This window comes from Sylvia atricapilla, chromosome 16 (genome assembly GCF_009819655.1).
Source record: "Sylvia atricapilla isolate bSylAtr1 chromosome 16, bSylAtr1.pri, whole genome shotgun sequence".
NCBI lineage: Eukaryota > Metazoa > Chordata > Aves > Passeriformes > Sylviidae > Sylvia > Sylvia atricapilla.
Genome location: NC_089155.1, coordinates 10,165,767 through 10,179,350, shown reverse-complemented (window position 1 = coordinate 10,179,350; position 13,584 = coordinate 10,165,767). Strand labels below are relative to the sequence as shown.

Below are 13,584 nucleotides of genomic sequence, written 5' to 3'. Positions count from 1 at the left end.
ATATTGTTAAATACGAGCATTTGCCATGGCAACTAATTACTTATTTGTGTTACTACATCACTGAGCAGTGCCAGCAGTGGAGTTAATCTGCTTTTTGGTCATACTGCCTCTGTGCCCAAAGAGGTTGCAGAACAAATGGGCAACTGTGATGAAGCATGAGATGGGAAGCAGAGATAAAATGCCCAGGATTTTATGGTAAGGCCAAGGCCTTGGTCTCTTGAATCTGGACTCTAACTGTGTAATCAGTTGACCGCTCTAAAAAAAAAATTAAACAGTGAAAGAATTGATGTTGACTGAATCAGCTCAACCCAGGTCTCCAATGAAGTGAGGTATTTTAAAAGAAACAATGGAAGAGTTCTGAAAGTTGAAAAATTTACGAGGTCTGAAAGGAACATTAAAAAAAAAGAACGTTAAAAAAAAAACAACACAAGATTTGCTTCTCTCTGACCTTGTCGCTTCCTAACACAGCCAGAAGAGTATCTTTAAGATCCTGCAGAAGAGATTTGAAAATGTCTTTGTGTTGCCAGGGTGGAGCCTGTGGAGAAGCTGGTACTGTGCTGGCACCTTTCACACAGGCACAGGAATCCTTTCCTAGGGCTCCCAGGGCTCGCTCCTGCTGCCTGGCTCTGGCAGGAGGGAAGCACTCCCACGGGAGAACTGGCAATTGTGTGGCAGGACCCAGAGGAAATCAGAGCAGTTTTGAAGCAGGGAAAGATCAGGCATTGCCAACACCACACTTCAAGATGCTCCATGCCTCCATTACCCTGGCTGTAAACTTCTTAGGGCAGAGATCTGTCCCTTTTTGGGGTGTGGAAGGGACATGTATTGCACCCCATGAAACAGGGATCCAGATTATGGCTGCAGCTGCTGTAACAAAAATGATAAATGAGATGTTTTCCTTCTGAGGTTTGTTCTTTTCTTTCTGTATCATCATCTATGTGTTATAAGTGTGAGGAAAAAACACTCCCATTTATGAGAAAGATCAGGTCTGCCAACAGCTAAGCTATAGTTTAGTGCAGTAGTTTAAGCCAGATATTTATTTTTATTAGCTTTTTTTATTTCCAGTTTTCATTTTATTGAAGCAATATGCTGGTGCTGCTCAGGCTGACTAGGTGGCAGCAGAGCTCTTTTGTGGCACCTTCAAGTGGCAGACACAGGTTTCATTACCTGTGGTTAATGTCAATAAACCCCTTTAGCCTTCTTTGCCGTGGGATTTTGTTGCTGATGAACTAAAATAAGTTAATAGTGGGCTCTCTTCTGGCTCCCTCACCTGTCCTACACCACTGCTCCTGGGTTCTTCCAAGGAAACAAACTCCAGTCCCACACCAGTACAGCCAGAGTAAACCAAAGCTTTTCTCATCCTCACACTGGGCTGGCTTCACTTTTAGTAGTTCTGAAGGGCATCGTGAGGCTGAATCTTCAGCTTCTTAGGACAAAGGAGTTTAATAAAAGCCCTTCTGAAGCTGGAGTGGCAGAGAGGGTATAGGACAGGGTTGACAGCTGAGTTGACCCACAGCAGCCAAAAAGAAGTCTCATACCAGAACTCTGAGATGCACTGGCCGTGGCAGCCAGCACGGATGATCATCAGGAGGGTGTATGGTGCCCAGCAGATCCCAAAAATGCCCACAATGATTGCCAGTGATTTGGCCACTTTCTTGTCCCTAGAGAGCCTGAAGCGTTGAGTCGTGCTCTGGGACATGATCTTCACCCGGTTCTCTGAGGACAGAGTGGGGGCTGGATTTTTACAGCTCTTTTTGTCACAACACTTGGGTTTCCTGGAGCTCTCCGAGCTTGTTGCCAGCAGGTCCTTGGCATCCAGGCTGGAAGAGGAGGCTGCTGCTTGAGCTTTGCTATTAGAGAGCTTGAGGGTTTCAGCTGCCTCCTTCTGCTCCCACTTACAGCATTTCAAAGAGACCTTTGCTTCCGGGCTCCTTTCCATCTCTTCAGTGAAGGACTGGTTGTGCACCTCGTGGAAAACATCCAGGCGCATTTTGGTGCGCTTCTGTATGTTCAGGTAGATGCTTAGGTTGAAAAACATCACGCTGATGAAAGGGGTGAAAAACTCCAGCGTGGAGGCTGTCATGAGGAAATACCAGTTGTAGAAGAACTCAGCGTAGCACTCCCCGGTGGGGATGATGCTCTGACCTGATATGTACTCCCAGCTGATAATGGCAGGGCCGTACAGCAGGAATGCCAACACCCACACCAGCACCATCTTCAGCACTGCTCGCCTGGTGTTGCCTTGCTGGGCTCTGTAGGCGACCTGCAAGAGGAAAGCCTTTTCTTACACACAGTCCCACAGCCCAGCTGGCTGAGGCTCCTCACAAATGGACTGTTAGAATTCCTGGTAAAGTTGCTAGGCAATATCCCAGCAGTCCAACAAATTGATATGCCATAGGCAACAGGAGCAATTGCTAGATAAACCATACTCTTACAGGGAAGATTTAGAACGTTCATTTTACAGCTCCAAAATACAGCTTCTGCTAAGTGGAAATGTACTGACTTGGTTGGAGCCTGGCAGCTGACTGCACCCACCACTTACCTGAGCTGTCCCCAGCCACTCCCTGTAAGTCCCAAGGAGAGGGACTTTACAAACTCCTGGGCTAAATCCATCTGCATCTGTAGTCAGGGAAGGAGCAAACAGCAGTGGGTCAGATCTGCCTGTGAACTGCTCATTACCTCCTGCAAAAGGCCAAATATTTTGATCTCCCACACACTCAGAGATCTTGCCACGTTCCCTGCCAAAGCCAGCAGTGCAATCTACTGCTGTGCTAGCCAGAAGCTGCGAGTCTGACTGCAATCCACTTGTTTGTCCTGGGGATAATAAGCTCCTGTAAGTTAGTTGAAAGTCTGCTTACCTGGCTGGCATGCTTGTATGCTACAATCCTGTCACCTGGAAAGGGAACACCTGCACAATGGGGACTGAGCCTTAAGTGATTTAATTACACCAGAAACACTAATCTGAAACCACAGCAGAATTATGTATTTGTGGATGATTATTGCCTTCCAGGCTGAAAGAGTCATAATTTCTGGAGGATCCAAAGAACTTTTAATTATTGCAGAGAATCTGGAGAATAAAGCAGGAGGAGAATTATATCCCTCTCAGCTGCCATGACAGGACTCACCGCTCTTGTCACCGAGAGGAATCTGTCGTAGCTAATTAGCACGATGTTGAAGACCGAAGAGGTGCACAGCAAGTAATCAACCACCAGCCAGAGTTTGCAGAGGCTTCTCCCGAAGATCCATCTCCCCGTCAGCACATAGGGCACGTACAGGGGGATGCAGAAGGCACCTGCAAGCGGAGGGGTCCGCTCCGGGTGAGGCTCGGGCTCTGCCCCGGGAGACCCGCGGCTGCCGGGCGGCTCCTTCCCGGACCGGGACGGAGGGAGCGGCCGGGGGAACAGCGGGAGGGGACCGGGGACTGCGGGAGGCTGTCGGGGGCAGGAGCGGGGCCGGAGCGGAGGCACGGCAGCATCCGGAGGAGCCCCGTGCTCTCTGCCCGCCCCGCCGCCGAGTTGCTGCCGGGCCGCGCCGGTGCCGGCGGGCGCCCCGCGGGCGGCACTTTACCTACGAGGAAATCCGAGATGGCCAGGTTGAGGAGGAAGAAGTTGTTCTGGGTGCGCAGGCTGGAGTCCGCCACGAAGGCCAGCATGACCAGCGCGTTGCCCGCCACGGTGACGGCGATGAGCAGGGCCATGAGCGCGCCCAGCGCTGCCGTGCCCGCGGCCGCGAAGCGCCCGGCGGCGGCGGAGCCGTTCAGCGCCCCGCCGCTCTCCATGGCCCGCAGCGCTCCCGCCGCGCCGCCGCCGCGGGGCTGCTGCCCCTCCCCGCCCCGCCCGCTCCCGCCTCCCGCACCCCTCGCCTACCCCACGGAGCATCCCTAAATCCGCCCAAACGTCTCTCCAGAGCAATCCTTGAGCATCTACGCATCCCCACGTAGCCTTTCAGCCCGGGAGAATCTTTTGTACTAGCACGGAACATTTCTTCATTCCCTCAGAGCGTTCCTGAGGAACCACACATTCCCCTCTCAGCCTGGCAGCGTCCTTATATTACCCCAGAGCATCCCTGAATCCCCCCAGAGCATCTTCTCCCGTTTCCCTTCCCTGGAGCATCACTGCAACACCTCAAAGTATCCTTGCCACCCCCTAGAACATCTCTGCATTCCTTTTTCCCCTCTCAACTCAGAAGCATCCTTGTATTCTCCCAGAGCATCCTTGCATGCTGCGCAGCAACATTCCTTCATCTCTCCAAAGCCATGAGTTTATTGCTCTTGCCCTGCGGTCTGTGCCTTAATGAATAGAAGGGAAGTCAGAACTTCATTTGCCTTTTAATCAGCCAGGAGGGCTCCCTGGGCACGTGGAACATAGAGGGTGATGATCCTTCCTCTGCTCCTCATGGGCAGCAGGAGGAAGAGGTAAAGCTGCTGGGGCGCAGGTAATTCTTGGTCTGCACACCAAGGAGTCCTTGGGGCCCCCAGCCTCAGCTCCAGGGAGCTGATTAATTCCTCCTCTTTCTACCATTTGTTCACCCTTCACAGCTAAGGAGAATAACTTTTGTCTGAGGATTCTGCAGGATGAAGTTACCTACTGCTGTACAACCCCTGTGCACGGTGCCTGCTCCAGGTGGCAGGAGAGGAAACACCCTCACAGGTATTGCCACAGGGGCAGGGTCACTTCTGCTATCATCACCTCTGGAGAACAGGGACGTGCAGAGCAGCAGCTGCAAAACAGAGAAGGGTACTGCCTGGAGACCCCGACCTTCTGTCTGGGGAATTCTGATAAGGAGTGAGGAGCAGAGACAACATAACCAAAGCAAGAAAACTGTGAAACAAGCCCGTAGCTAATGCCTAGGGGATTTGCCACCTTCTGATTGCTCCAAAAGCTATTTTCACCTCAGGAACTACTACAGCCTCACAGAATTCCTCTTCTAACGCGCTGCCACAGCCACTGTCCTGAGAGCGGCGGATCCCGCTGGGAGAGGGCCGAGGGGCTCTCTGCAATCCCGGGAAATCATTTACAGCCGCCAGAGCCGAGCAGCCCAGCACTCCTCAGCCCTCTGCAGGGGTGGCCTTCGTGGCACCCACCGAAGGGTGGCCTCAGCAAAAACCAGCCTCGTGCTGTCCCTTGACGCGCCCAGCACCGGGACAAGGCGCTGGCTCCGTGTTCAGAGCCGGGCTTTTCCCAGCGCTGCGCACGGCGAGCCGCCAGCCGGGCAGGTCTGTGTCCCCTTCCTCGGGGAGACAAGTGTCCCCGTCCGCAGGGACACAAGTGTCGCCAGGCCAGCCCACACCGTGGATGGACGGCTCGGGCTCCGCTGCTGCCGCATCCCGACAGAGGATGTCACTGTGGGCCCGCGGAGCCGCGGGTGGAGCGCTGAGGATGCGGCGTGCGGGGAACTCCTGGGCAGAGGGAAAAACAGCGCTGGGGGACTTCGTGCCGGGCCTCAGCACTGCTTTGAGGATGGTCAGACTTCACCACCCACCCCGGCCGGGATCGCACCACAGCCCAGCCGGGCAGCCGCAGCACGGCCGCAGCAGAGAGGAGATGAATTTTATGCCGGTCATCGCAGATGGAGATGGAGAAACAGGGAATTTTTTTGTTTGTTTTTTGAAGCCCGTGATGTTTAATGAGTCCACGAACCACTTTCACTGTGTGGCTGTTTGTGATCTGGTGTTATTTGTAATCGCCAGCTACTCAGTCAAACATTAGTATTCATTGAAATGTTTACGAATTCCAAACGATGGGGTGTGTGCTGTGCAGCTCCTATCCCTAGGAGCACTTTGCTGCTTGTTAGCTGTCATCCATTATTCAGATTTTTCACATCCGGACAGAAAGCAAACCCCCTTCTTTGTACCTAAGATAATTTATAAAGTGATACAACACAATGTGGACAAATCACAGTTAATGTTTATCCAGAGTAAATTGCCTGGATTGTTGGATAAATAAGAGGTGATAGAGCTCAGATTGCAGGTTTCCTGATCCTGATGTTTGTCTCTTGCTTCACCAGACAAGTGTATTTCTAATACATTTCAGGAAACGTGCCACCTTGGTAATAAAGGAAATCACACAACCTGCAGTTAAAAGCAGATCACTCAGACATGCAAGCAGATGGTCTGACAGCTCACGTTTGGACCTGACTTACACAGTACATATGCCATGTGTAGATATCCCATATGCTCGTAAGTGCTTATGTGAGTAAATATAAGGTGTTCTGATCACCCTGGATCCGGTCATGGGGTCCTCTCCTGGGCAGGGAGATCTCCTGACTGCTGTTCAATCCTTGTGGATCTGTACAGTGGGATCTTCCCAGATGGTCAGAGCTGCAGCTCAGCTCCAAGCTCTCCTGAGCCTCATTCCTGTTTTTTCTGAGGTTGTGCCTGAGGAGCAGGAGCTGGGGGTGGCAGATCACAGGATGGTTCAGGCTGGAAGGGACCTCTTGAGGTTTTCTAGGCCTACTCCTCTGCTGAAGCAGGGTCAGATACAACAGGTCACCCAGGGCTTTGTCTGGTTGGGGTTTGAATACCTCCAGGAATGAAGACTCCAAGACCCCTCCAGACAGCCTGCTCCAGCTCCCCTCCAGACTGCCCTCACAGTCAAAGTCTTCTCTTGTCTGCACCATCTTGCTCACAGATAGCTCTCCATAAATCTAGAACTAGGAGGGTATACACAAGTTGTAGTTTTTCCAATTGCATACTTCTGTCCCTTGGAGCCAGTTTGGCTCTGAAACAAACTTTAAAGAAAGAGATTATTAAAAAACCTCTTTGTGTTCATGTCTTTACTGATGAAGGTTGAAAGTCCTCTGGCATTCACACAAATATCTGTCACTATGAAACCCATCACTTTGTTTTATTTCCTTTTCTTCTGCCTTTCATCATGGGACATGTTTATTCTGTTTGGAAAATTCCCTTTTTTGAGATCCCCTCACAAGTTACCAGCACACATGGGTAAAGAGAAGGGCAGTGTGGCAGAGAAAAGTGAGTCCAGAGTGGCTGAGGGAGAAATCTTCAAGGAGCTCTTGAGCTCCTGCTTTGCCAGACCCTCAAGATACAGCACAAACCCTCAGTATAAATATTTCACGTGTAGCATCAATGAGTAGGACACAGGAAACACCAGGGGACCATTTCTCATGGTGGAGATGCTTTTCCAGTGAAAGGCTTTGATAAATATTTCTGTTAAAAACAAACACAACAACAACTTGTCTGTCAAAACTTGGGGAGCTATTAGGACTTAAAACCAGCACGGCAATCCCAACCTGGCAGGAACATGAGGAAATTGGTGGCTGGATGTGCTTCATCCAGCTCAGCCAGGTGTTGAAACAGCTTCTGCTGGTGGCAGAAATCTCTTCCTTACCATACTGCAAGGGATATAACTGAGTGAGTTTGATGTTGAACAAAGAGAATGATGACCAGAATAACCCTTGAAAATGCTAAGAAATAACCTGTGAGCCAACTTTCAGAAAGGTGGGAAGAGCTAACATCTCCACTCCCAAATCAACATGTGCTGAGAGCTGCGAATGGCCACAAAGCCACCATGTCCCTGAGAAGGATCACAAATTCTGGAGGGGAATTGTCCTCATCTGAGCACAGTGTGTGTCCACCTGCATTCAAAACATGCCCTGCACCTTTTCACTTCTTTCTTTTCCTTCCATCTTTCCTTCCTTTGTTCTTTCTCTCCATTCCCAGCTGTAACCTGCAAATCCAAACTCACCAAGTGTTAAAAAAATGCATCCTTTAGTACAGGGAGACTTTTCATAGTTGGACCTGTCTCAAACTGCCATGACTGCTTTTGGCTCCTAGGGAACGAGCTCCTTAAAATTACAAATCACCTTGTCACCACAAAAAGTCACATTTCTACCCTTGTTCAATCCAACAGCACTTTTGTGAGCAGGGGAATGTGGAGTTTAACGACTCTGGGGGAGGAAAACACCGCAGAGCAGGATGAGTAATGCCATTAGTAATGAAGTAACTGTCTGATCAGAGTTAACACCCGATTCTTGTCAAGGCCAATTCAGTATTGTATTTTAAAATGAAAATTTCAGAGCACAGTGGGGAATGAAACCAGAAGTCATCCTACATCTGTCAGCTTGGACTGAGCTGGCAGCTGCTGTTCAGACCGATAGATGTTTTCAGAGAGAGACAGCAGGGTCTGAATACGAAGATGTGAAATCTGTGTGCAGCTGCTACCAACCATGTTGGAAGCACTTTGCCACATAGAGGAGTGGATGTTAAAGCTCTGTTGAAAAAGTATCCTTTAAATTTGATATTCCATCAGGGGATGGTTTAGGAGGCAAGGCTGGCCTTTGTCTCTAATACTCTTAATGGCAGCGAGCAGTGTGGGTTAGGAGTGACAAAAGGAGATTGGGGAAGGAGTAAAACATCTCCAATCAAAGCCAGCTCTGTTCCTGGGCAGATGGAAAACAGAGCAGCTGTAGAGAAATGAGCTGGGATTCTCTGGGCCGTGGTGCAAGCTGTGGCACAGTGGGCTCCTTTGCATTCCATCAGACTTCATAAAACTTCGGGTCACTAAGCAATTAGAGAGGGAGAGTTTAAGCCCATTTATGGAGTCCAGGAATATCTCTAGAGCTACCTTCAGGTTCTCATGTGAGACCTACAAATGTCAGCTCACTCGCTTCCTGCAGGAACTCATTGGTAACCTTATGTAATATTTAACACACTTCCTGGGCTAATTAAGTATATTACTTTATATAGTAACTAACATATCTCTAATATGTATCAAAATTTAATTCAGTTTAATTCATTATCACTGCTCAACGTGGGCCCAATTCTCTTTCCCCTTACAAAGATGCAAATTCATTAATTCTTGGTGTGTATCAGGGAGAAGGATGGAACCTGGGTTTGCCAGATCCCTTCCAAACACAAACATAGACAACTTTGCTCTTGTCTCTGCCCAACTTAACTGTACCAAAAGAGTTTCTTCTGAGTCATGCCAGGGCAGTGGAGAGAAGAATTTGTCCCCAGAGGCTCCCATCAGGTGTCCTACAAGCTGGAGGGTGCTTCAGGCACAGTATCTGAGGGATTTTTCTGTAAGCCAGAGTTTGTATTTTCTGTATGACACTTCTTCCCCAAGCATATGTGGTTGTGTAAGCAACATGGAACAGAGGGAAACATTCCTCTGGAGCGTAGAGGGCAAACAAGTCTCTGTGTCTGAGATTAGGAGAATCAGCAGTCTAGCTAAATTTATCTTGTTTATTTGGCCATTTGGCTTCTGTGATAATGAAAACTGGTGCCCCCAGGTGCTGGGCAGTGTCTAGCCAAGAGGGTCTGAAGCCTGTTGTTATTCTCTCCCTGTCCAGTGGTTCTTGTGAAATGATGCAGCAGCATCTGCCCAGGCCCTTTGGGCAGCACTCCTTCACCAAGACACCATCTCTGTTATCTCTCCAGAGATGCTGCCATTTCAGACAGGAATTTCAAGTGTTTGTGTCTCTAAAAACCCTCTCAAGGTTTAAGGTCAAACAATTAAACATCAGTTATCAAGTGCATTTTCTCCAGAGGAAGGTGCTATTCCTAGGGAGAGGGTAACACATCCCTCTGTCCTTCCAGCCCTTGTCAGCTCTGCCAAATTCCCTGTCTCACCCCTGTCAGCCACTTCTCCATTTTTGAAGGGGCTGGATTCTGTTCAGCTCCCTGGTTATGAATTTGCTGCCAGAGGGATGCTGCTCCCCCTGCCTGCCCGTTGCCTTCCAAAGCCTGACCCGCAGGCTCCAGATCACTCTAATTCAGAAAGACCTTCATCTGCACAAGGATTTTCCCTGACTCCTGGCTTTTCTCATAAAAAACCTTTTCTCAACCCCATCTCCGTCTCCTTGAGACAATGCCAAGCCTGCCCTTAGATCTGTGTAACAAAGGCAGATGGAGAATATATTTCCTATTGAGCTGTGGTGTGCCTAATGTATTCCCTTCTATTAACGATTGCTCTGGGTCCTGATCTCCGATTCATCATCTTTTCATTCTTTTGATGTTCATTATAAGGCAGCAGAGACTAACAGAGAGTATGTGAGGCATCCAACTACAAAGGCACGGGGGAGAGGAGTGAAAAGGGACACAGTCACTGGAGGAAGATGAAGCATTTAGGAAGCATCAGCTCACTGCAGGCAAAGCTGTAACGATGCTCAGGATATTTCTGTCTGTGCTGTTATCTAGTGTCTTCCTCTGCCAAGCCAAAATCAGTGTTGCTGAGGCTAGTTTGACCTCTAGAAAAATCATTTGGAATCAGATTTGTGCACAGATAGCACAGGGCAAAGGAAGCAGAGCCCTCCGGGGTCTGGAGTGCTGAGACTTCCAGCAGGTCTCTTTATTGGTCTGGCTTGCAGCAAACAGGGTTTTAGCAAATAAATCCATCTCATCAGCCTCCCTGGGCTTTTCTGAGGCTCCTGGCCTGAGGAGAGAGAGTTCTCTGTGGCTGTAAGTAACAGGATTCTCCTCTTCCTGACTGTGATGGTGAGAGGGCTCTTCCTGTGAAAGCTGTCTTAGTAAGCTGTCTTGGGGGACTCCAAACACTACAGAGCTGCCACTGGATGTCACAGCTGCTGTGACCTGAGTTCAGGCCACGCTGGAACAAAAAAAAAAAACAAAACAAAAACACAAAACAAAACAAAACAAAACAAAAAACCGAACTGAAAGTCCTTCTCTCTCCAATGAGTAATCATGTCCTGCTGGTTGTAACCTCTGCCTAACCAGAGTGCAGCCATGCTGGAGGGAGAAGCTGAGGACAAGGAACATTAATCACTTTCAGTGTAATTTAAGGGACTAAATAACAAAGCAGCTGTAGCAAAACAAGATGTGCCAGAGCTGGGTCATCCCTCTGAAGGGTGTTTGCTGTCATGCCCCTGGCTGTTCTCTGCCTCAGCACAGCAGGATCACTGGTCAAATCCAACACCTCCAGGGGATGATGCTCAGTCAGTGAGTTTCCTTCATGATGGAATTCCAGAGAGTAGAGAAGCAAGAATTTGGGAGATGCAGAAGCAAGACCTCCTTTTAGGCTGCATGACAAAATGTACCTGCTTATACCAAAACCAGTGACCACAGAAACTCCTCTTACCCTCTTCCTTCACACACATCTCTTTCCTGTGGAGCTTGAGAAACATCACCCTGTCAGGGCAAGCATGAAATCATTCCCACCTGTCTCTTTCCTTTCTTTCACAGGGCCTAAAAGACACTGGAAAGCTTGAAAATTAATGTCAACCACATAAAAATCCCTGCCTTAAAACTTTTGCAGGCAATATTAGCTGATGAAGGTTGGGTTGGTGCTTGGTGGGTGGAGGATTCCTCAGCAATTTGCTTAGAAAAAGAGAAGCGCAGCAAAAATAGGAATGAGATGCAGACCTGAGCACGGAGTGAGGATGCCAAGGGTTCCAGTGGTTATACTGCTTCCCTGGAGCCCAGGGGTATCTCCGGTCACTGCAAAGAGGGAGTTTCCTGCTTTCCAACCAGATGTTGAAGGAGAACAAAGCACTGATGCCCCATGTGCAGAGAGGTTCTGCCTGGAGCTGCTGCTGGAAAAGCAGAGCCAGGGAATAGAGGAGGGGACCAAACTGGAGCCAGGCACCATCAGCATCTTCCTGGTGGCCAAAAGCTTTGGCAGTAGGTGAGGAACTGAGATATTCACCTTCTCCACGGGGACCCAGGTCCCACCACACTGCCACCCCTTCCCACGGTGCAATTTCCCTTTTATTCTTCCCTTGCTCTGCTCTGCTTTAACTCTGTGAGCGAGGTGCTTTGTGGGAAAGGCTCTGCCTGTCATTTCAGGTGCTATTTCCCTTTCTCCTTGCTTTATGCTGTCCATCAGCATTGTCTGACAGCATGACATGGTTCATTAAAAAAGGGAGGGATCAGGTGCAGGAAGAATTTTCCAAATAATTTTGCAAACGACCTAGAGTAGAGGCACAGAACAGCTTTCTGAAACAGAGTTAATAATTCCAGTGGTTAATAATGCATCACTCACAGCTGATGCTGTTCCCAGCACCCACGGCCGGGCTGTGCAGTTCCCACTTGTTTGCAGGCAGGTTGGGAAGGAGAGAGAAGTGATTCTGAATAATATTTCATGTGACACTTGGCGTTTCAGAATATTATGGCATTGTTTTAAAACACTCACCATTTCTAAGCAATTCTACCAGAGACTGCATGCATAAAAATGTGCTTATTTGTTTATATAGGTTAACTTTATATATGTGATCTCCTCAGCTTGTCACAGGACTTTCTTGAGCATTGGGACACACCACAGACTTCCCCAAATTAATTGTGCAAAGTGGACAGTGTTTTGAAAAACAGTTCCTAAATAGATACTCAGTATTGAGCAAGAAAGGTAAGCGATTGGGAAAGCACATGAGCTGCTATTTACAGCAGCTGGATTTCAAAAAGTTTTAGCAAGTTACAAGCCCTCTTGAAAACAAGCAGGAAATATTCCCTAATATTCCTTTAATTCAATTATCATGATTAAGTCAGGGGGTTCTTGATGACATTACTTTTAGCAGCTCAGACCACCTGAAGTGAACCTCCTGCTCACTACCCTGGCCAGCAGGGCTGCAGAAACACGGCATGAAGGGCTCACGGAGCTTCAGGGACGTGCTTCAAAGAGCTTTTTCATTACTCTGCTCATCATCTTCAGAGCTCGGGTCGCTGTGTCAGGCACCCAGCAAGTGTGGAACAGTGGAAAAACCAGTGCAAGGACAAGGAAGAGGGAAGATTTTGTCTGTAATTGCTCACCGGTAATCATCTGCCATTGTGCATTCTGTTCCTGCTTCTCATTAGCATAGAGAGTATTTAATTGCAGCACGGCTCTGTCCATGGCATTCTCTGCAAGCAGAGCAGATCAGCTCAGCCTTGTGGGGCTGAGGGAGTGAGGAGCTGCTTTGATGGAGATCAGGAGGGGCAGCAGGGCACAGCTGCTGGAGATCGAGAGGCACAATACAAATCACAGGGTGCTGGGCACCAGTCTGAGGTTGCACAAGTGCTGCCATGAGCAAGCTGTTTTCTCTCTTCTTTCCACTGATCACTTGGTGGTGGCAGAGTCCCACATCCCAGGTATCATCCCATCGTGTTTTGCAAGGCAAGGCTGATTTTCCAAAGCAACCGTGGCTGGCTGTGGGGACAGAGAACTGCAGGAACCCGGATTTGGGGTTGCACACTCCCTGCTGTGCCTCGTCATCCTGTCCTGTGCATGGTCATCGCACAGGAGCATTGAAATTCAAACTTGGGGTTGCACAACAGCAGCAGCTGTGAAAAGAGGAGGGGAAGGAGCAGAGTTGTGCTCTTGGGAGTTGTGTGAGGAGGAGTGAGGCTGAAGAATGCACTGAAATCGACTCATGGCTTGCAGCTAAGAGGCTGTGTAGCAGTGAAATGCCCCTGGCCACAACTCACTTCGTTGTTGCCCATGATGGGGGACCACATGAATTTGAGCTGCTCCATGTGGAGCAGTCAGAAACGGAGGGAAAAGTACCCAGACTTAACCTGCAGTCTGGCCCCCAGCACAGAGAGAGATGCTAAAGCTGTCCCTTCCTCAGTCCCTGCTCCTGTCACCGGGGCTGGAAGCTCAGCTCAGCCCGTTCAGCCAGGTGTGGGTTGGCCCT

At 49.2% G+C, this 13,584-nt stretch overlaps 1 protein-coding gene across 1 annotated transcript; it reads right to left on the bottom strand.

The window, feature by feature from the left end:
• Positions 1–803: 803 nt before the first annotated feature.
• Positions 804–3,989, bottom strand: HRH3 (histamine receptor H3). The gene is given in 6 exon segments (XM_066330445.1): positions 804–2,263; positions 3,126–3,292; positions 3,568–3,863; positions 3,865–3,907; positions 3,910–3,961; positions 3,963–3,989. Coding segments are annotated over 6 exon segments (1,464 nt in total). The 3' UTR covers positions 804–1,384.
• Positions 3,990–13,584: the final 9,595 nt, after the last annotated feature.